We start from the raw sequence: 22,824 nt of genomic DNA, 5'->3' as shown, positions 1-22,824 counted from the left end.
TTTTCTTTCCAGTGCAGCATCTAACAACTCTCCTTACAAACTCTGCACTCTTCACAGCCAGCCTCTGAAGAAGGGGCTCTGCCTAGCATCATTGCTGCGAGTTTACCATCAAAACTGGCGCTGTTTTTTTAAATCTTTTTTTAATTTATTATTTATTTTTGATTGCTCCTGATGAATCTCTTCTGGGAGGAAACGTGTTGCACAGGGCTTTAGAAGAGTTTAGTTTACGAGAAGTTATTTATGAGCTTAAAGGGGTTGTCTCGCGAAAGCAAGTGGGGTTCAGCACTTCTGTATGGCCATATTAATGCACTTTGTAATATACATCGTGCATTAAATATGAGCCATACAGAAGTTATTCACTTACCTTCCCTGCGCTGGCGTCCCCGTCTCCATGGCTCCGTCTAACTTCAGCGTCTAATCGCCCGATTAGACGCGCTTGCGCAGAAGGGTCTTCTGCCTTCGGGTCTGTCCGGCAGCAGCGGCGTTCTGGCTCCGCCCCCTTCTACGCATCATCGCGTAGCTCCGCCCCATCACGTGTGCCGATACCAGCCAATCAGGAGGCTGGAATCGGCACACGTGACAGGGCGGAGCTACGCGATGACGCATAGAAGGGGCGGAGCCGAAACACCGCTCGTGCCAGACCGAGCCGAAGGCAGAAGACCCTTCTGCGCAAGCGCGTCTAATCGGGCGATTAGACGCTGAAGTTAGACGGAGCCATGGAGACGGGGACTCCAGCGCAGGGAAGGTAAGTGAATAACTTCTGTATGGCTCATATTTAATGCACGATGTATATTACAAAGTGCATTAATATGGCCATACGGAAGTGCTTAACCCCACTTGCTTTCGCGAGACAACCCCTATAATTTAGCTACTCTTTCTACTTTAAAGGGGTTGTCCCGCGCCGAAACGGGTTTTTTTTTTTTTTTAACCCCCCCCCCGTTCGGCGCGAGACAACCCCGATGCAGGGGTTAAAAAAACAACCCGCACAGCGCTTACCTGAATCCCGGCGGTCCGGCGTCTTCATACTTACCTGCTGAAGATGGCCGCCGGGATCCTCTGTCTCCGTGGACCGCAGGGCTTCTGTGCGGTCCATTGCCGATTCCAGCCTCCTGATTGGCTGGAATCGGCACGTGACGGGGCGGAGCTACACGGAGCCGGCATTCTACACGAGCGGCCCCATAGAAGACTGCAGAAGACCCGGACTGCGCAAGCGCGGCTAATTTGGCCATCGGAGGGCGAAAATTAGTCGGCTCCATGGGAACGAGGACGCCAGCAACGGAGCAGGTAAGTATAAAACTTTTTATAACTTCTGTATGGCTCATAATTAATGCACAATGTACATTACAAAGTGCATTATTATGGCCATACAGAAGTGTATAGACCCACTTGCTGCCGCGGGACAACCCCTTTAACTTATGAGTTTAACATCAATATAATCACTAAATATTTGGATTTCAATATTACGTTAGTTGGTGTGGAGATCTCTCACAGAGGTTATTCCACTAATAGGAATATTTTCTCAGGGACTTCATTATCCCTGTTATTAGGCATTTTTTCTATATAGAGGTCTATTGGATGCACATGGGTGGTTAGAGCAAACTATCATCAACCCCTTTATATGCTCCTTTACCTTTTGTGATTTACTGCCTCTTGTTATTGAATTCTACAATTGGGCTAGTTTGACCTAGTGGCTGATTATTCATTAGTAGCTCTAGAACCAACTCTCCTACGTCCTCTATACATTTGTTTGTTTATAATTTATCTCTATATATTTTTTTGGTTTCTGGGGTTTCTGGAAATCTGGGGTTCATATAGGCAGGTGCTTCCCTATGCCTTCCTTTTTAGTTTGTACCTTAATAAATGTTATATTGTAGAAGGATCCTCAGTAAAATCTATATGATTAGATTGATTCTTTACTGCCACTCTGTGAATTTGACTAACAGCATTAACATTTATTTTTACTTTAGTTTTCCTTCAGACATGGTCCCAAAGCAGGCATGACATCTGGTTCTTATTTCGAGTCATCACTCTTTAACTGTCTCATTTTCCATTTATGAATAAATTCAAAATTTGTGGACTGAACAGAGAGAGATACCATTTACCTGACCAGTCCGGCTGTTTGGCCCCTTGATACTGCTTTTTCATACTGTTTCTTAGCAACTTCCTTTTCTTTAATTACTCCCGGATATGTTACTCCATCTATTATCCTGTAATATCCAATTGCAATTGGTAAGCCATTTACTGCATTTTTTAAAACCGATTCCTAACTAAATCTCTCTTAGGGCTGGTTCAGGTGAGCGATGTTTTCACACTACTAAGGAGCCCATAGGAGCCTATAGAAAGCATGCAGCATAGATAGGACATGTCCTATCTTTGCCCGCACCCCGGACCCGACAATCGAGTTTCCACTTGCATGTCCTGTCTTTGTTAGATGTGCTGAATCAGTGTGTATAACAATTGTCGATGTGAATGCTTCTATAGGAGCCTACGCGGTCTGAGTGCTGCCTAGCAGCGCTAAAAACACACTTTTCTGAACGAGCCCTTAAAATGCCTCCCTAAAAGGCAATAATTGTATGTCAAATCAGTGGATGTCTGGTAAATGAATCACCTCACAACATCAGATGCAAGCAAACCGATTATGGGCTGAGTTTCAGAGACAAAGATGCTTGAAATGAAAATCTCAAAAATTATAATTTTTCATATCAGTGGAGGTCCAGCAGCAGAGATGTGACACACATGAAACATCTGATTGATATCAATAAGTTAATAATCTGAAAAGTCATTTGATACTTGGAATCAATTCTAAAAAAATGATAAATAATCAGAAACGCATCAACTATTTATGGTGGAATTTTTCAGTGGTGATAATATCCAGTGGCCAAACTGCTATTGTTTGTGGGTCTTAAAGGGATTTTCCAGGGTTAGACAAACATGGCTGCTTTCTTCCAAACACAGCGCCACCCTTGTCCATAGGGTTGTGTGTGGTATTGCAGCTGAGCTCCACTGAATTGAATGGTAGCTGAGCTGCAATACCAGAAATAACCCACAGACATGAATGGCGCTGTGCTTGGATGAAAGCAGCCGTGTTTTTCTAACCCTAAATAACCGTTTTATATTTTAATGCAGATATCATTTGCTTGCTAGCCAAATAATGACTTCTATTTGCCTCGAATTGTACAACCGACATATTTGGGGACAAAAAATTAAAAATGTACTTACATGCTGAAATTTGTAATAAAAGCTGTTTTGGGCAGATCCACATTAAAGAATGCTTCTTTTGAGATGTTGGCTCGATTAACGGCTCTGCTTGTGATGACATTATGGGCAAAGCGAGATGTCAACTGACTGTTAATTATTATACTGTAGACCTCTATATCATTCGCTGGCTGTAAGGCAAAAATAAATGGATGTGCTCAAGTTATTATTGTATCCAGAAATTGAAGTGGCTTTCTGGGAAATACAAAAAGGTTATAGGGTCTTAAAAATCTAAATACTCACCTCTACTGACAACTCCCCACCCAGCACTGCAACTTCCATGCCCACCGCACAGAACCCAGGAAAAGCAGTAAATGGCACATGAATGCTCAGCCACTTACAGGCTTCATTAGTGATTCTTCTATGGCCGCTGAAGCCCGTGAGTGACTGAGTGGTCAAGTGCACAAATTATGGCATATGACCGCCCACCGTTTCTCCCGGATATCTGTGGCCAGCATCGGTGCTGCAGCGCTGGACGGAAAACCACCAGTATAGGTGAATATTCAATTTTTCTTAATTTTAACAGTCTAACCTTTTTACGTCCTGTAGAAACCCCTTAATTAATAGGCATTTTTATCTTTCCTTTAATCTTTTACTGTAAGGTTAGCAGTATGCTTCTCTTAACCATATAGGACCACTAAAACATTAATTAAAGACAAATCTATCTGAATAACATTAATAATCAGCAAAGATTACACTGATTTGCAGTAGAAAAGGTTGTAATTAAGCAAATTTCAGATCTTGTTATTGGCTCCATCTAGGGGCCAATCAGGGTTTCCTTTCAAAATCCTGAAAACAGAACCCCTGGATGGAACCTATCTAGGCCATTATTGTAAACTGATGAACAGAAGGAACAACTGTGGAATCAGGCTCGCTATAAACAGGACCCAGGATCAACATGAAGGATTCAGAGTTTATTGACAGGCAACATGTTTCGGTACTGGAATGGCATCTTCCTCAGACCAGCTACCAGGGTACCTAACAGGCTTTTTTCGTATTGTGCCTTACCACAACTCATCCATCTACCATTTTTCCTAAGTGTTTGTCGTAGTTCTCTCCCAGCATTGTCTTGCTCTACTGCACTATGGAGTGCTTTCTTTTGTTTTAATTCATTATTATTGAAATCTGCTGAAATGGAGAACAATAGGTATCCACTTCAGCAGGTTTCTGTTCAATTCCATCATTTTTTGCTGGAAAGAATAGCATGGTGGACAAAATGCTGCATATGTCTATGTACGTAATTTTATCTTTAGAAATACAATATATACAGTTGCATGAAAAATTAAGTGAACTCTTTGGAATTACTGGGATTTCTGCATTGAATTCTACATATGCTGTTAATCATATATGTGAGCTGGTTTTGCAGATCCTTATATTACAGGGATAAGTTCCTTTCTGTGTGTCACAGGACAATGCATTTCTGTAATGTCTCAAATTCGGAGGTTACCTGCAACATAGGAGGGAAGGGTCTGGGAATATGATTTTCAGAAGGTCATCCTCATGTAACGTATGATGGAGTTTCCTTGCCGTTCTCCTAGAACCCTTAACTGTGAATATAGGTCACCACCAGAGGTACATGATTGGTTATTCTTTGTCTCTGTATTGGAGCAGTTGACTTCTGGATATCCTGGTGGTTCTGGTGATTTGATTATAAATTGAATTTGAATAGTAAAACTGATTTAAAAATATCGTTTTTTGATGGTATAAATGTTCATCCACTCCTCTTGTATACAAGTCATGTAATGGACAAATATAGTGTTATTCTTCCTGTACACATGCATGGCAGCTTATTCTCAAAACTTAGATGTGCTTTAACCAGCTGCTGTGGCATGATCTGAAAAAAGTTATGCACATAAGGCATCTCAGAAATATTGATAAAGGGCTCTTTCACACAGGTGATTTTGTGCTTGATTTTGTGTGCAGAAATTTGGTCATGGGAGGCGTAACCATTAAAACCCATAGGTTTCAACGAGTTCAATCACATTGGTCAATTTCTGCGTGCATTTTCTCTGATGGCAAAAATATGCAACATGCTCTATTTTTGTGTGTACTTGCGCACCCGAGGCTCAATAAGAGTCTATTAGGGTACGCAAATGCACACCCATGTGCACTAAATCGCGAATTTGCAGTGTTACTTACTAACACTGGTGATTAATTAGGCTGGCCGACCTCCTTAGTAGGCTGGCCCGCCTATTCATTAGACTGCCCGCCTGTTCTCACATGGCGCAAGTGTGTCCCATGCCGATGTGAACAGGGCCGGCTACGGGGCAAGCCAGAGGATGCTATCGGGCTCCATTCACAGTGCAATCATGTCTTCCTTTTGCGAGCGTGAAGGAGCCTGAACTGAAAAAATTTGCAGGGAAGAATTGTACAAAGTTTTTCCTTATCGGAGACCATGCAGCGACCCGACGTATTCCGGCCCAAACATAGTTCCAGAACTATGTTTTGGGCTCGAAGTAAAAACGCCCGGCGCTATATTGGCCGGCCGGGCGTTTTTACGTCTAGCAAATACGCCCATGTGATCTGATGCATTGGAATCCAATGCATCAGATCACAGCGCATATCGGCCGGCCGTGAAATGTCCGGCTGATATGCGCTCATGTAAAAGAAGCCTTAGATTGTGTTTATTATTTATGTTACAATTTTAGACAACCAGACTACATTTTATTAGTAATTAATGCAGAAATCCAGGTAATTCCAAAGGATTCACATACTTCTTCTGCTGCTGCATTTAGATAATTGTTGATCCTGTGATGTGCTAAAATATCTTACCTTTCCAGTGCTTCTTTTCTGTAAAGCAAAAAAAAAAAAAAATTAAACTATAATAACTAAATGTCCAAAAAACTTTACATACTGTACACATATAATGCCACCAGTAGGATGCAAATATTACCAAACAAATATCAGTACGTTTCAATGCCTACATAAAAGTATGTTGGGGAAAAGTGACGCAAGTTTGACTTATAGCTACAATGCTGTTGTCCTTAGATATTGAACTACTTGTTATGCAAATCAGACAGGATCCATCAGTAGTGGGAATTTTCATAGGATATTGGGTTGACAAAGTGGGTCTCTATGCAGATGATCTAGCTTTGTTTCTGTCAAATGTTGATTGCTCTTTTCCTTGAGGTATGGACATAATTAACCACTTCGGAATATTCTCTAGTCTAAAGACAAACGGGACAAAGTTCATCCTAGTACCCCTGACAGATACCTCTGATGTCAAATCTTTATGCATTAAAATCCAGCATAAGGTTTTGGGGATAATATTTACCAATTATGTAATCTCCTAAAAGATAAATTTAAAATTCAAGTTCTCGTTCTCTTTCAGGGGTGCCAAAGCATTGACCTTATTAAAATTGTTGCCCTACCCAAATGTTTATACGTCCCTTTCAAAATTATTTTAACAAAGTATTCTTTACACTTGAACAAATGCAAGCAAACTTTGAACTCCCAAGCACAACTTTCTTTCTAATTTTGACCTCACTAGGTAGACAATGCCGTATTATCCTCTTACAAACATTAATTGCATGTCTTTTCAGGTATAAGAAGATGCCATTAACAATCCAGGACAGAATTGAGATCATCCTTATGGTCTGTAACAGCAGTTCACGGGAGGTGGCTAAGACTCTTAATCTAGAGCACCCAGGAAGAAGGCCAGTGAGTGCACGAACTGATTCAAAAGTTTGGGGTAATGGTTGATTCAGACACAACGATTATCGCTCAAAATTCGCCCAAAAGCCATCATCTTAGCGACAATCCTTGCGTCTATCTTGCGCCTATCGTGCAGTTTTCGTTAACGATTCGTTCATTGTTGTCCTTCAGTTTTCTTAAAATCTGTTCACCTGTTTGCTTCTCGTTTGGTTAAAATGACATTCGTTCAGTCGTTCAGCAATTTGAGGGGAGTTTTTAATCGTTGGGCTGGGCGTTCATTCAACAGGCTACAGGCCCAGCGATTAGCTGACGGGAAATCCCTTCGATAATGCACACGCCTTTCAAACAAACTATCGCTCAATTATTGTTTATTTTTTGTTCAATACAAGCACCACACAACGATAGTACAATGACTGAAAACCTCTGCCGCAACGTCTATTTTCAAACGATTTTCGTTAGGTTAAAACGTCCGTCATTTAAAGCAAGATCATTGCTCACTTTTAATCGTTATAACGAAAATTGGACAATAACCTATGGGTCTAAATGGGGTCTAACTAGTAGTGTTCAGGACAAACCAAGAGCTGGTCGTACGAGCAGTATTTCTGATCCCAAGGTGTCTACAGCTGTTCTAGCTGTTTTTGAAGCAGTTGGTGGTGTTATGTAAGACGCAGTGGTGATAGCTGATCTGGCTTTATATCACTCCATAGTAGGTTACTTAACTGTTACAGAATTTTTACTCAGAATTAACATTTCTATCCACATGCCGATAAAAAGGGGAAAACCTCGGCGAGACAAAGCACATTGAACTCTCTGATAACTAAGCATCTTCATCGTAGTACTTCATACTCATCATTTTATGCCGTAATATATCCTTGAAGGTCCACAGCATTTTATCACCGAGACAGAAAGAATTCCCTAAAGGAACAAAATATATCACCGAGGGAACCACTAAATAATACGTAAAATTTAACTTTTATTGATAACAACTAAAATATAATATAAAAACCGGCGTGATCAATCTTTGGTAAGTATAGTGCCTATAATGACCACTTGGCACCCTATATAATAATATGCTCCTGGATTGAGGTTGCGCTAACGTGTACAAGTAACACTGTGACGGCCGTCCGCACTGTTGATAGTATCCAAGTGCGCAGTTCCAGTGTACCTATATCACCTATTTTAGATCTTACTCACCACTCATGGGTTAAACCTTTCATAATCTTAGTGTATATACAATACACAAAAGAACAAACGGTACCTCTATATAGAACAGAGGGCAACTTTGATAAATAATATTGCCCTTATAGTCCCTTAGTACCTTATTAACCAAAAACTCTGTCTCTTTAGCCTTATCCACCCCAGAGATGATCAGTGATGTATATTCTCTGATAGAAGTAATATCATCATATCTCTTATGCTGGCAATTCAGTCCAAAAGGTGAAGGCCTAGGCAGGGTATGCAAATGGTTTATCCTCTATGGTGATAAAGTGATGAGCGGTCGTATATTTATATAACATTTGTGACATATACGAACTCCATCACTCCATGCATATGTAGTAAGATAATAGGGTTTAGGTCGAGCAACCATCCAAGATGTCAGTATTGTGATATGCTACTGACAATATGCATATATCATGCTGCTTGTAAGAGCTTCTACTTCTTTTTATTCCTTCGTAGAACACTCAGTAGTTATGATTCCCACAGTGGTAATCTAAAGTCATATCCGCATAGATAAGCGGATAGACTAAGTACATGCAACTGTTAGTGAATCATACACGAACTAGAAAGGAGATATCATGCATGAGGCAGGACTGATTCATAGTCCCAAATTAGCCTAATGACTGATCTCCTGAACAGTAATATAGCCCATAAAGATAGCACACTTAAGTACTGTATCAGAAACGAGACCAATTTTATATGATCCAAGAAAACCTATATCTGATACTCAATCGCATCATTGCCTATTTTTGGCACAGTAGGTTACTAATTTCTGGCTGACTGCCTATGAAAAAGTCCCCCTACTAAGTGCTAGATCGCATAAATCACCATCAACGCGTTTCAACAGCTTGAAAAGTATTAAGCTGTATCATCAGGATGGTATAATTATAGCAATCCGAGATGAAAGGATTGCAATAAATAGAAAAAAATGACTAAGTGTCAGTGCAGTAAGTGATGTACAAAACTGCAACATACACCCAGCTCTAGGAACGCTTAAGTATTGGTGCAGTCACTGATGACTCTGGCTGCACCATAAACTTAGAAAGTGCTAATGGGTAAAGAAGTGATCAGCCTAACAGGCTGAATTGAAATGAGCAGCAATGGTCAGTAGCCCGATGACAGGGCTTATAAAGTCAAAACCACGCCCTCCTGCATAGAGGGCTCGTCCCCGCTCAGCCAATCCGCTTCATTCACCATCCGGCGCTGTTTAACCGAGATCTCGCGATAAGTGAGATCCCGCGCATGCGCAGAGCCACGTAGCGTCCGTGAATGCCAACCAACGCCAACCAGAACACCGGAGGACGCCGCGGCATCAGGACACCACGTAGGCACCGCGCATGTAGCGCACAGGACAGTACGGGGCGCAGTCTAGCCCATACAGGACAATAGACTTTTAGGTGTATAATAAAGTAAGACAACAGGAAATGAATGAAAATCATTTAGTATAGAGCATATCCTGTAAGGGAGAAGGTAAGTATAGTATGAACACCAGGCTTCACTTACAATTTACACAGCATATACAAAGTATATCATGATGTATATATTTTTGCACAAACAAGTCACCCCCAAATTTGCAGCACCGCGGCTTGTGGTATAGTCACCCTACAGCAAGAAAGATCTACAAGCAAGGATATTGCTGGATATCTATAGTATATGTATTTAATGCAATCACTCATCAATGTAAAGCATGAATATTGCTGGATAACCATGATACATGCATAAGAGAAGAAAGAATACTAAGCCAGCATGTAACAAAGATCCAAATGCGACATAAGTACACTGTGTCACTGTTGATGCACAAAGGTGTCTTAGTCTTGCATATGGAAAGAATACAAGTTATATCATGATGAATAGATGAGCCGTAAGGCACTGGAATTGCATTGCTGATGAAGATATCGGGGTATGAACGTGCAGGTAATGTTTATAAGTATTGTTATCAGTGAAGTCACCGATGTCACATAGGGGTCCAATTATATAAAAGCAGCAAAGGATAGCTGATCATTTAGACCCTTAGGACTACAACAGTCTAAACGGTGAATCCACCGTGTCTCCTTTTGTAGCAACATTTTATCTATGTTACCCCTTCTTCCATTCAGTCTAATGATTTCAATCCCCTGAAACAGGATGCAATCTGGATCATTATTATGCACATCACGTATATGGACTGCCAAACTTGTTTTGTCACCCCGATTGACATTTCCTAGATTACCACTGTGGGAATCATAACTACTGAGTGTTCTACGAAGGAATAAAAAGAAGTAGAAGCTCTTACAAGCAGCATGATATATGCATATTGTCAGTAGCATATCACAATACTGACATCTTGGATGGTTGCTCGACCTAAACCCTATTATCTTACTACATATGCATGGAGTGATGGAGTTCGTATATGTCACAAATGTTATATAAATATACGACCGCTCATCACTTTATCACCATAGAGGATAAACCATTTGCATACCCTGCCTAGGCCTTCACCTTTTGGACTGAATTGCCAGCATAAGAGATATGATGATATTACTTCTATCAGAGAATATACATCACTGATCATCTCTGGGGTGGATAAGGCTAAAGAGACAGAGTTTTTGGTTAATAAGGTACTAAGGGACTATAAGGGCAATATTATTTATCAAAGTTGCCCTCTGTTCTATATAGAGGTACCGTTTGTTCTTTTGTGTATTGTATATACACTAAGATTATGAAAGGTTTAACCCATGAGTGGTGAGTAAGATCTAAAATAGGTGATATAGGTACACTGGAACTGCGCACTTGGATACTATCAACAGTGCGGACGGCCGTCACAGTGTTACTTGTACACGTTAGCGCAACCTCAATCCAGGAGCATATTATTATATAGGGTGCCAAGTGGTCATTATAGGCACTATACTTACCAAAGATTGATCACGCCGGTTTTTATATTATATTTTAGTTGTTATCAATAAAAGTTAAATTTTACGTATTATTTAGTGGTTCCCTCGGTGATATATTTTGTTCCTTTAGGGAATTCTTTCTGTCTCGGTGATAAAGTTTTTTGAGAATGACAGGTTTTCTTTCCATATGCAAGACTAAGACACCTTTGTGCATCAACAGTGACACAGTGTACTTATGTCGCATTTGGATCTTTGTTACATGCTGGCTTAGTATTCTTTCTTCTCTTATGCATGTATCATGGTTATCCAGCAATATTCATGCTTTACATTGATGAGTGATTGCATTAAATACATATACTATAGATATCCAGCAATATCCTTGCTTGTAGATCTTTCTTGCTGTAGGGTGACTATACCACAAGCCGCGGTGCTGCAAATTTGGGGGTGACTTGTTTGTGCAAAAATATATACATCATGATATACTTTGTATATGCTGTGTAAATTGTAAGTGAAGCCTGGTGTTCATACTATACTTACCTTCTCCCTTACAGGATATGCTCTATACTAAATGATTTTCATTCATTTCCTGTTGTCTTACTTTATTATACACCTAAAAGTCTATTGTCCTGTATGGGCTAGACTGCGCCCCGTACTGTCCTGTGCGCTACATGCGCGGTGCCTACGTGGTGTCCTGATGCCGCGGCGTCCTCCGGTGTTCTGGTTGGCGTTGGTTGGCATTCACGGACGCTACGTGGCTCTGCGCATGCGCGGGATCTCACTTATCGCGAGATCTCGGTTAAACAGCGCCGGATGGTGAATGAAGCGGATTGGCTGAGCGGGGACGAGCCCTCTATGCAGGAGGGCGTGGTTTTGACTTTATAAGCCCTGTCATCGGGCTACTGACCATTGCTGCTCATTTCAATTCAGCCTGTTAGGCTGATCACTTCTTTACCCATTAGCACTTTCTAAGTTTATGGTGCAGCCAGAGTCATCAGTGACTGCACCAATACTTAAGCGTTCCTAGAGCTGGGTGTATGTTGCAGTTTTGTACATCACTTACTGCACTGACACTTAGTCATTTTTTTCTATTTATTGCAATCCTTTCATCTCGGATTGCTATAATTATACCATCCTGATGATACAGCTTAATACTTTTCAAGCTGTTGAAACGCGTTGATGGTGATTTATGCGATCTAGCACTTAGTAGGGGGACTTTTTCATAGGCAGTCAGCCAGAAATTAGTAACCTACTGTGCCAAAAATAGGCAATGATGCGATTGAGTATCAGATATAGGTTTTCTTGGATCATATAAAATTGGTCTCGTTTCTGATACAGTACTTAAGTGTGCTATCTTTATGGGCTATATTACTGTTCAGGAGATCAGTCATTAGGCTAATTTGGGACTATGAATCAGTCCTGCCTCATGCATGATATCTCCTTTCTAGTTCGTGTATGATTCACTAACAGTTGCATGTACTTAGTCTATCCGCTTATCTATGCGGATATGACTTTAGATTACCACTGTGGGAATCATAACTACTGAGTGTTCTACGAAGGAATAAAAAGAAGTAGAAGCTCTTACAAGCAGCATGATATATGCATATTGATATATGATTGATCACGCCGGTTTTTATATTATATTTTAGTTGTTATCAATAAAAGTTAAGGTCCACAGCATGACTAACATTGTGGCCTCATGATCCATAGGTGCCAGTGTACATCATACATTTCTGTGGCCCAAATCACTGCAGACAACTTACCATAGGTGAAAAGGTACATCTCCAGAAAACTCTCATCATAAATTAGCACAAAGGGCCACTACTATGAAGTGCCCTGCCCTCCATCACAGAACATCATATCTAAACATGGCCTTTAGAGATGAGCGAGCACCAAAATGCTCGGGTCCTCGTTACTCGAGTCAAGCTTTTTTGAATTTTACGAAATTCGAGAGCTCTATTCGAGTAACAAACCCTATTGACTTCAATGGGAGACTTGAGCATTTTTGTATGGGACCTGCCGGTTGCCGAGCTTTCTTTTTTTTTCCTGTTCTCTCTCTCTCTCCTCCGCCAAGCCAGCCACAAACTACCATTGACATAGGCAGCGTCGCAGCGGGCAGGGGTCAAATCTGACACGTCAGCGGCAGGGAGGGGCCAAAACTGGGTTGGGGTGGAACACAGCGTGATGCTCGCTCGAGCAGCGAGCACCATCGAGTACGCTAATACTCAAATGAAGATCAAGCTCGGAAGAGTACATTCGCTCAACTCTAATGGCCTTGCTTCACTTTACTCAGTTACGCATAATACCACTTCCCTTACTAACATCACTAACCAGTAAATGTAAACACTGCATCACAACCTGTTTATCACAGTCCCTACTGAGGAGATATTCTCTCAGTCGCATCCGTCAGTCTCTAGCGTGCACACACTAACGTCTTGTTGGACATACATGTCTGACCACTTTGTTGCATCTGGATCCACGATGATGTCATCTTTTTTGGGGACTAATTCCCTGCAAGCAGGAAGAAACCCTTCCATGCAGCTTGACATTTTCGGCCCCTGGACATTAGGCCATTTCGTTGTCGTACCTGCACTGTATATATACTGTATGAAGGCACAAATGTATTGATGTATATTACAGACATACTTGTGCATAATAAAGTTTTCACCACTGACCTGAATGTTTCGTAATCCTTCAATCACTAAGTCACCATTTATCGGAGGCAGAACATGACTGACTACTGTAAAAAGTAGCAGGAGATGATGATCCATTTTGGAAATTCACGTCAGCTGGCCAACACCTAAGTATCATAGGCAGTATTAAAAAGGATGTAAATAAGTAATAGGAAGTAAAATATTCATATCAAGACAATCTCTGGTTGTGGGATCTACCATTAGGTAGAGTGGACATCAAGTTCTGGACTCTGGGATATTTTTAAATTAACATGCAATATTCTTATATTGATGCAGTTTTATTCAGTCCTCTGGAAAGAATTAAGATGGCCCTCGTTTTTTTTTTCAATTTTTAACATTGGGGACAATTAACCCTCATGTGGTACCATGAGGTCTATTTTTGTTTTTTTGTAAATTCTGTTTTATTATTATTATTATTATAAGTACTTTAGCATGACAGAGTAAATACAGTAAAACATTGAATTGTACATTATCTCAAGTGTACATCTTGTATTACATTAAACTGCAATTAGAATGCATAGGGAAGGGGTATAAGGGGGAGAGGTGTGGGAGGATGAGTGTAGGAAGGAAGTAATGAGAAAAGTTTAGGAAATAACTCTCAGAATTAGGTATCTCCGACAACCCTGAGCATTTATGCATCAAATCAACATCAGGTAAAACTCACAATATAAGAAATTTGATGTAGGATGCTTAATATATTTAATACAGGAGTCTCCTTTTGTTTCTATATTTATCATACGTTGTTATTCTTTATGTAGGTTCTATTTTTGTCGAGGTTCATGTGTCGTAGATTGGTTTCCAGCCCAGGTCCCGTAATATGACAATTAAGGCAGTGTCAACTTGTATTTGCAGATCTTGAGTTTTATTTAAATGGCAGGGAGAAATAGGGGGTTGGAGAAGGGGAAAAAAGTTAATTAATATTTAGGCGCTCTGGTGAATAAGGAGCATAGGGTAAATTTCTTCAAAGGCATATCACCTTGAGAGCTTGGTAAGACTATTTATCAGCCCGCCTCAGTTTCAGTCATTTACATTCTGTTAGTTTGGTGGTGGCTAGCAGGATTAGGGCATACACTCCAAGGGTTCCAGGTATCCCTAAATATATCATGAGAGCTGTCAGACCAAGTTCCTTGAATTTGCTGCTGAGGGTTGTAGCCACATAAGAGGTAATTAGGATTTAGCCGCAGAAATCAGATGTGTGATAAGGTTGTACTTAGAGGGTCTAAAATCTATACAAGGTTTGGACAAAATCACAAATTCTGAGTTGAAGGACGAATTACGTTGTGTATAGTTTTTTTCAATCTGGTCCCAGAAAGGCTGTATAACTGGACAGGACCACTAGATATAAGCTAAGGAACCAACATGGTTGTTACAGCCCCAACATAAATTGGAGCCAGTTAGCTTGTAGATAAAGAGCCATTCTGGTGATTTATACCATCTGGTTAGTAGTTTGTAGAGGTTTTCTTGCAATCTAATATATCTTGAATGACCCTGTGAGTTGGCTAGGATAGATTTCTATTTTCTGTCTGTCAATTGGATGTTCAGCTCTTTTTCCCAAGATAGTATATAGGCTGGTTTGTATGTGTCCTGGGAGGTACTAATTTTCCATTTGAGAAACTAAATTTTCTTGCTAGTATAGCACTGAGCCAGTATAACATGTTCCAGTTCAGTTAATGGGTGAGTTGAGGGGAAGGTTCTGTTGAGCATATCTAAGATTTTGGATAGGTTGGTCAATTGTAGGGAATGCAGGGGAGGGCATACTGTTTGAGTCAGCAGGCTTTCTGCTAATTGTGTAGGCATAGCTGCATGGAGGCTCCATAGATCTGGTATTGAGCTATCTTTAAGTAGTTGCCACATTTGTTTTGTGTAAATATCCAGATTTATTCCCAGTATTTTCTGTATTAAATTTAAGGGGGCTGTAGGTAATAGGTGGGGAGCTTTCTCTCCTGGGAGGGAGTCCCAAACCTTGGGAGGGAGTCAAAGGATGCTTTCATATATATTTTTTGTGTTGGGCACCACAGGTCTCTTAAGAAGTTTATTCCATATGAGGCTTGAGCTAGAGCTCTCATAATCTGATTTTAGAGGGTTTTGCAAGTTCCACCCATTTACTAAGTTGCATTATCTTGTAATAATTAGACATATGTGGTAGATTTATCCCACCAAGTTCTTTTCTCTGTACCAGGAGAGGTTAAGCTTTACGTGTCTCTTATGCTTCCAGATAAATCTAGAAAAAGTTAATTTAATGTAGTTGAAAAACAAATTTCGTAGATATATTTGAAACATTTGTAGCTTGTGAAGAATCTTTGGAATAATGTACGTTTATAGCAGACTTTTGCGTCCAAAAGGAAAGGAAGTTATTTCTTTTAATATGAGTGCAAAGTGTTTGTTGTATAGATTGTATAATTGTTTTGTTATTCATTCCCCTGAGTAATCAATGTGGGAATCACCGAATAGATACCTAGATGATAATTACATGTTTTTGGTGACCTCTGGGGGTAGCAATATTGTGAGCACAGTTGATTTGGATGAATTCACCTTGAGGTTAGACAGAGATCCATATACCGTGTTTCCCCAAAAATAAGGCACCCCCTGAAAATAAGTTCAAAATATAAGGCACCCCCCCGATAGTAAGGCATAGTAAAGTGTGCAGGCAAGTCAAGAGGCCTGTCCCCTGCTGCCATCCCCATTGTCTCCTAACTCCAGATGTATAGGTAGATCTGCAGACAGTCTGCTGTTATCCTGTCCCTGCTGTGCTATACGAGTGTGCTGTTGTGAGCTCCCCTTGCTGGCTGGAAAAGTCCATACTGTACATTCTGTTCCTGCTGTACATGTCTGCTGTGATGAGCTCCCCCTGGTGGCCGAAAGCTGCAATACCATCCCTGCTTACAAGTGGTACAGGAACTTCTGTCTGCAGACAGGTACGTTACTTTACAGCCCTTATTTTTTATGGCTCTGTGTGTGAGTCAGGCAACCTGTGTGTGATTCTTAAGGCTGGGTTCTCACAGAGCGTATTTCCAGTGGAAATCTCGCAGTTTGGCCACAGCGATAAACAGCGAGATTTCCGCTGGTAAGGCGCTGTTTCAAAACCCACGGCACTCAGCCGCTTGTTTTGAAGCGACCTGGCTGCACTCTCTTCCGTTTCTGTGGCCGGTGAATCCGCACCACAACACCAGCTTCTCTCAGCTTTGCCGTAACAGATTTGCTGTCCCATGTGGACGAGATTTCTGAGAAATTTCGTCCACAAAGCTGGCCAATTGAGGGATTAGCGGCCACAGACGGATTTGCCGCGGCGAAATAAGACACCCCCTGAAAATAAGACGTAGCGCATATTTGGGAGCAAAAATTAATATAAGACGCGTCTTATTTTCGGGGAAACAGGGTAGTTGTAGAGTGTAGTTGAGCTTTAAGAGACTTTGTTCTGGATTAGTTAAGGCAAACAGGATATCGTTCACAAAAGCCACCGTTTTAAGTGAGTGATGATTTAAAGGGGTTGTCCCGCGCCGAAACGGGTTTTTTTTTTTTTTTAAACCCCCCCCCCCGTTCGGCGCGAGACAACCCCGATGCAGGGGTTAAAAAAACCACTCGCACAGCGCTTACCTGAATCCCGGCGGTCCGGCGTCTTCATACTCACCTGCTGAAGATGGCCGCCGGGATCCTCTGTCTTCATGGACCGCAGGGCTTCTGTGCGGTCCATTGCCGATTCCAGCCTCCTGATTGGCTGGAATCGGCACGTGACGGGGCGGAGCTACACGGAGCCGGCATCCTGCACGAGCGATCCCATTCATAAAAGAAGAAGACCCGGACTGCGCAAGCGCGGCTAATTTGGCCATCGGAGGGCGAAAATTAGTCGGCACCATGGAGACGAGGACGCCAGCAACGGAGCAGGTAAGTATAAAACTTTTTATAACTTCTGTATGGCTCATAATTAATGCACAATGTACATTACAAAGTGCATTATTATGGCCATACAGAAGTGTATAGACCCACTTGCTGCCTCGGGACAACCCCTTTAACTGAAGCCCATTAATGTCTTTGTCCTGTCTTACCAGTTGGAGTAGTATCTCCAGGGAGAGAATACAGAGGGTGGGAGATAGTGGGTGAGTGCTATTAGTGATAGAGAATGGGGATGAGAGTGTAACATTGACTTTGATTTTGGCATGCAAGTTGGAATATAAGGAGAATATTGCTTAAATTTACTTAATGGGAAAGTTAAATTTGTTAAGTGCTGCTCGGAGGAAAGCTCAATCCACTCTATCTACCACTTTTTCCATGTCTATTCCCAATAAATCAAAGGTATGTTTTTTGTTTTGAATCTTATTGCATGTATGATACGCATTCAGTTATTTTTGCCCTCTCTACCTGTAACAAAACCCGACTGATTAATGAGGAGCAATCTTTGGATGACTTGGTTGATCCACCTAGAGAGGAGTTTCACCCATAATTGTATATCTAGGTTTAACAGAGATATGTGCCTATTAGAGATGAGCGAGCACCAAAATGCTCGGGTGCTCGTTATTCGGGATGAACTTTTCGCGATGCTCGAGGGTTCGTTTCGAGTAACGAACCCCATTGAAGTCAATGGGCGACCCGAGCATTTTTGTATTTCGCCGATGCTCGCTAAGGTTTCCTTGTGTGAAAATCTGGGCAATTCAAGAAAGTGATGGGAACGACACAGCAACGGATAGGGCAGGCGAGGGGCTACATGTTGGGCTGCATCTCAAGTTCACAGGTCCCACTATTAAGCCACAATAGCGGCAAGAGTGGGCCCCCCCCAATCCCAAAAACTTTTACTTCTGAAAAGCCCTCATTAGCATGGCATACCTTAGCTAAGCACCACACTACCTCCAACAAAGCACAATCACTGCCTGCATGACACTCCACTGGCACTTCTCCTGGGTTACATGCTGCCCAACCCCCCCCCCCTCCCCCCCACAGCGCACACCAAAGTGTCCCTGCGCAGCCTTCAGCTGCCCTCATGCCACACCACCCTCATGTCTATTTAGAAGTGCGTCTGCCATGACGAGGAACCGCAGGCACACACTGCAGAGGGTTGGCACGGCTAGGCAGCGACCCTCTTTAAAAGGGGTGGGGCGATAGCCCACAATGCTGTACAGAAGCAATGAGAAATAGAATCCTGTGCCACCGCCATCAGGAGCTGCACACGTGGGCATAGCAATGGGGAACCTATGTGCCACACACTATTCATTCTGTCAAGGTGTCTGCATGCCCCAGTCAGACCGCGGTTTTTAATTCATAGACACAGGCAGGTACAACTCCCTATTGTGAAGTCCCTGTCGACCCACAGCATGGGTGGCTCCCTGGAACCCACCGGCGGTACATAAAAATATCCCATTGCATTGCCCAACACAGCTGAGGTAGTAATGTCGTGCTTAATGCAGGTGGGCTTCGGCCCACACTGCATGTCCCAGTCTGACTGGGGTTCTTTACAAGTGGAAACAGATGCATTTATAATTCCCTGTGGACCCACAGCATGGGTGGGTGCCAGGAAGCCACCGGCGGTACATAGAAATATTCCATTGCATTGCCCAACACAGCTGAGGTAGTAATGTCGTGCTTAATGCAGGTGGGCTTCGGCCCACACTGCATGCCCCAGTCAGACTGGGGTTCTTTACAAGTGGAAACAGATGCATTTATAATTCCCTGTGGACCCACAGCATGGGTGGGTGCCAGGAACCCACCGGCGGTACATAGAAATATCCCATTGCATTGCCCAACACAGCTGAGGTAGTAATGTCGTGCTTAATGCAGGTGGGCTTCGGCCCACACTGCATGCCCCAGTCAGACTGGGGTTCTTTACAAGTTGAAACAGATGCATTTATAATTCCCTGTGGACCCACAGCATGGGTGGCTCCCTGGAACCCACCGGCGGTACATAGAAATATCCCATTGCATTGCCCAACACAGCTGAGGTAGTAATGTCGTGCTTAATGCAGGTGGGCTTTGTCCCACACTGCATGCCCCAGTCAGACTGGGGTTCTTTACAAGTGGACATATGTAGGTTAAACTCCGTGTGCACCTACAGCATGGGTGGCTCCCTGGAACCCACCGGCGATACACAAAAATATCCCATTGCATTGCCCAACACAGCGGATGTAACGTCAGCTGTAATGCAGGTGGGCTAAAAATTCATTTGATTACACTGTAGGCGAGGGCCCACAAAAATTGCTGTATCAACAGTACTAATGTACATCCCAAAAATTGGCCATGCCCAACCAAGATGGCAGGTGAAACCCATTAATCGCTTTGGTTAATGTGGCTTAAGTGGTAACTAGGCCTGGAGGCAGCCCAGTTTAACGAAAAATTGGTTCAAGTTAAAGTTTCAACGCTTTTAAGAGCATTGAAACATATAAAAATTGTTTAGAAAAATTATGAGTGAGCCTTGTGGCCCTAAGAAAAATTGCCCGTTCAGCGTGATTACGTGAGGTTTCAGGAGGAGGAGCAGGAGGAGGAGGAGGAATATTAGACACAGATTGATGAAGCAGAAATGTCCCCGTTTTGGATGGTGAGAGAGAACGTAGCTTCCATCCGCGGGTGCAGCCTACGTATTGCTTACGTATCGCTGCTGTCCGCTGGTGGAGAAGAGAAGTCTGGGGAAATCCAGGCTTTGTTCATCTTGATGAGTGTAAGCCTGTCGGCACTGTCGTTTGACAGGTGGGTACGCTTATCCGTGATGATTCCCCCAGCCACACTAAACACACTCTCTGACAAGACGCTAGTCGCAGGACAAGCAAGCACCTCCAGGGCATACAGCGCGAGTTCAGGCCACGTGTCCAGCTTCGACACCCAGTAGTTGTAGGGGGCAGAGGCGTCACGGAGGACGGTCGTGTGATCGGCTACGTACTCCCTCACCATCCTTTTACAGTGCTCCTGCCGACTCAGCCTTGACTGGGGAGTGGTGACACAGTCTTGCTGGGGAGCCATAAAGCTGGCAAAGGCCTTGGAGAATGTTCCCCTGCCTGCGCTGTACATGCTGCCTGATCTCTGCGCCTCCCCTGCTACCTGGCCCTCGGAACTGCGCCTTCTGCCACTAGCGCTGTCGGATGGGAAGTTTACCATCAGTTTGTCCACCAGCGCCCTGTGGTATAGCAACACTCTCGAACCCCTTTCCTCTTCGGGAATGAGAGTGGGAAGGTTCTCCTTATAGCGTGGGTCGAGCAGTCTGTACACCCAGTAATCCGTAGTGGCCAGAATGCGTGTAACGCGAGGGTCACGAGAAAGGCATCCTAACATGAAGTCAGCCATGTGTGCCAGGGTACCTGTACGCAACACATGGCTGTCTTCACTAGGAAGATCACTTTCAGGATCCTCCTCCTCCTCCTCTTCCTCCTCCTCAGGCCATACACGCTGAAAGGATGACAGCCCAGCAGCATGTGTACCCTCACCAGTGGGCCAAGCTGTCTCTTCCCCCTCCTCCTCATCCTCCTCATGCTCCTCCTCCTCCTCCTCAACGCGCTGAGATATAGACAGGCGGGTGCTCTGACTATCCAGCGACATACTGTCTTCCCCCGGCTCTGTTTCCGAGCGCAAAGCGTCTGCCTTTATGCTTTGCAGGGAACTTCTCAAGATGCATAGCAGAGGAATGGTGACGCTAATGATTGCAGCATCGCCGCTCACCACCTGGGTAGACTCCTCAAATTTTCCAAGGACCTGGCAGATGGCTGCCAACCAGGGCCACTCTTCTGTAAATAATTGAGGAGGCTGACTCCCACTGCGCCGCGCAAGTTGGAGTTGGTATTCCACTATAGCTCTACGCTGCTCATAGAGTCTGGCCAACATGTGGAGCGTTGAGTTCCACTGTGTGGGCACGTCGCACAGCAGTCGGTGCACTGGCAGATTAAACCTATGTTGCAGTGTCCGCAGGGTGGCAGCGTGCGTGTGGGATTTGCGGAAATGTGCGCAGAGCTGGCGCACCTTTCCGAGCAGGTATGACAAGTGGGGGTAGCTTTTCAGAAAGCGCTGAACCACCAAATTAAACACATGGGCCAGGCATGGCACGTGCGTGAGGCTGCCGAGCTGCAGAGCCGCCACCAGCTTACGGCCGTTGTCACACACGACCATGCCCGGTTGGAGGCTCAGCGGCGCAAGCCAGTGGTCGGTCTGCTCTGTCAGACCCTGCAGCAGTTCGTGGGCCATGTGCCTCTTCTCTCCTAAGCTGAGTAGTTTCAACACGGCCTGCTGACGCTTGCCCACCGCTGTGCTGCCACGCCGCGTGACACCGACTGCTGGCGACGTGCTGCTGACACATCTTGATTGCGAGACAGAGGTTGCGTTGGAGGAGGAGGAGGAAGGTGGTTTAGTGGAGGAAGCATACACCGCCGCAGATACCACCACCGAGCTGTGGCCCGCAATTCTGGGGGTGGGTAGGACGTGAGCGGTCCCAGGCTCTGACTCTGTCCCAGCCTCCACTAAATTCACCCAATGTGCCGTCAGGGAGATATAGTGGCCCTGCCCGCCTGTGCTTGTCCACGTGTCCGTTGTTAAGTGGACCTTGGCAGTAACCGCGTTGGTGAGGGTGCGTACAATGTTGCGGGAGACGTGGTCGTGCAGGGCTGGGACGGCACATCGGGAAAAGTAGTGGCGACTGGGAACCGAGTAGCGCGGGGCAGCCGCCATCGTGCTTTTGAAAGCCTCCGTTTCCACAAGCCTATACGGCAGCATCTCCAGGCTGATCAATTTTGCAATGTGCACGTTTAACGCTTGAGCGTGCGGGTGCGTGGCGTCGTAGTTGCGCTTGCGCTCAAACTGTGGCACTAGCGACGTCTGGACGCTGCGCTGAGAGACATTGCTGGATGGGGCCGAGGACAGCGGAGGTGAGGGTGTGGGTGCAGGCCAGGAGACGGTAGTGCCTGTGTCCTCAGAGGGGGGTTGGATCTCAGTGGCAGGTTGGGGCACAGGGGGAGAGGCAGTGGTGCAAACCGGAGGCGGTGAACGGGCATCGTCCCACCTTGTGGGGTGCTTGGCCATCATATGCCTGCGCATGCTGTTGGTGGTGCCTCCCCAGCTGATCTTGGCGCGACAAAGGTTGCACACCACTGTTCGTCGGTCGTCTGCACTCTCAGTGATAAACTGCCAGACTTTTGAGCACCTCGGCCTCTGCAGGGTGGCATGGCGCGAGGGGG

The 22,824-nt window shown here is 43.9% G+C and overlaps 1 protein-coding gene across 1 annotated transcript in view; it reads right to left on the bottom strand.

Annotated features, from left to right (window-relative positions):
- LOC136621169 (inter-alpha-trypsin inhibitor heavy chain H3-like) overlaps nucleotides 1-22,824 on the bottom strand; it is a 191,825-nt gene that overhangs the window by 149,919 nt on the left and 19,082 nt on the right. The window contains exons 2-5 of the mRNA XM_066596443.1: nucleotides 13,670-13,794; nucleotides 6,028-6,045; nucleotides 3,220-3,386; nucleotides 2,103-2,207 (exon numbers count right to left, since the gene is read on the bottom strand). Of these exons, the coding sequence (XP_066452540.1) occupies nucleotides 2,103-2,207; nucleotides 3,220-3,386; nucleotides 6,028-6,045; nucleotides 13,670-13,765 (386 nt within the window). The 5' untranslated portion in view covers nucleotides 13,766-13,794. The remainder of the gene's footprint in view (nucleotides 1-2,102; nucleotides 2,208-3,219; nucleotides 3,387-6,027; nucleotides 6,046-13,669; nucleotides 13,795-22,824) is intronic.

The sequence above is a fragment of the Eleutherodactylus coqui genome, chromosome 3, assembly GCF_035609145.1.
Source record: "Eleutherodactylus coqui strain aEleCoq1 chromosome 3, aEleCoq1.hap1, whole genome shotgun sequence".
NCBI lineage: Eukaryota > Metazoa > Chordata > Amphibia > Anura > Eleutherodactylidae > Eleutherodactylus > Eleutherodactylus coqui.
This window is presented reverse-complemented; position numbering and strand designations above follow the sequence as displayed.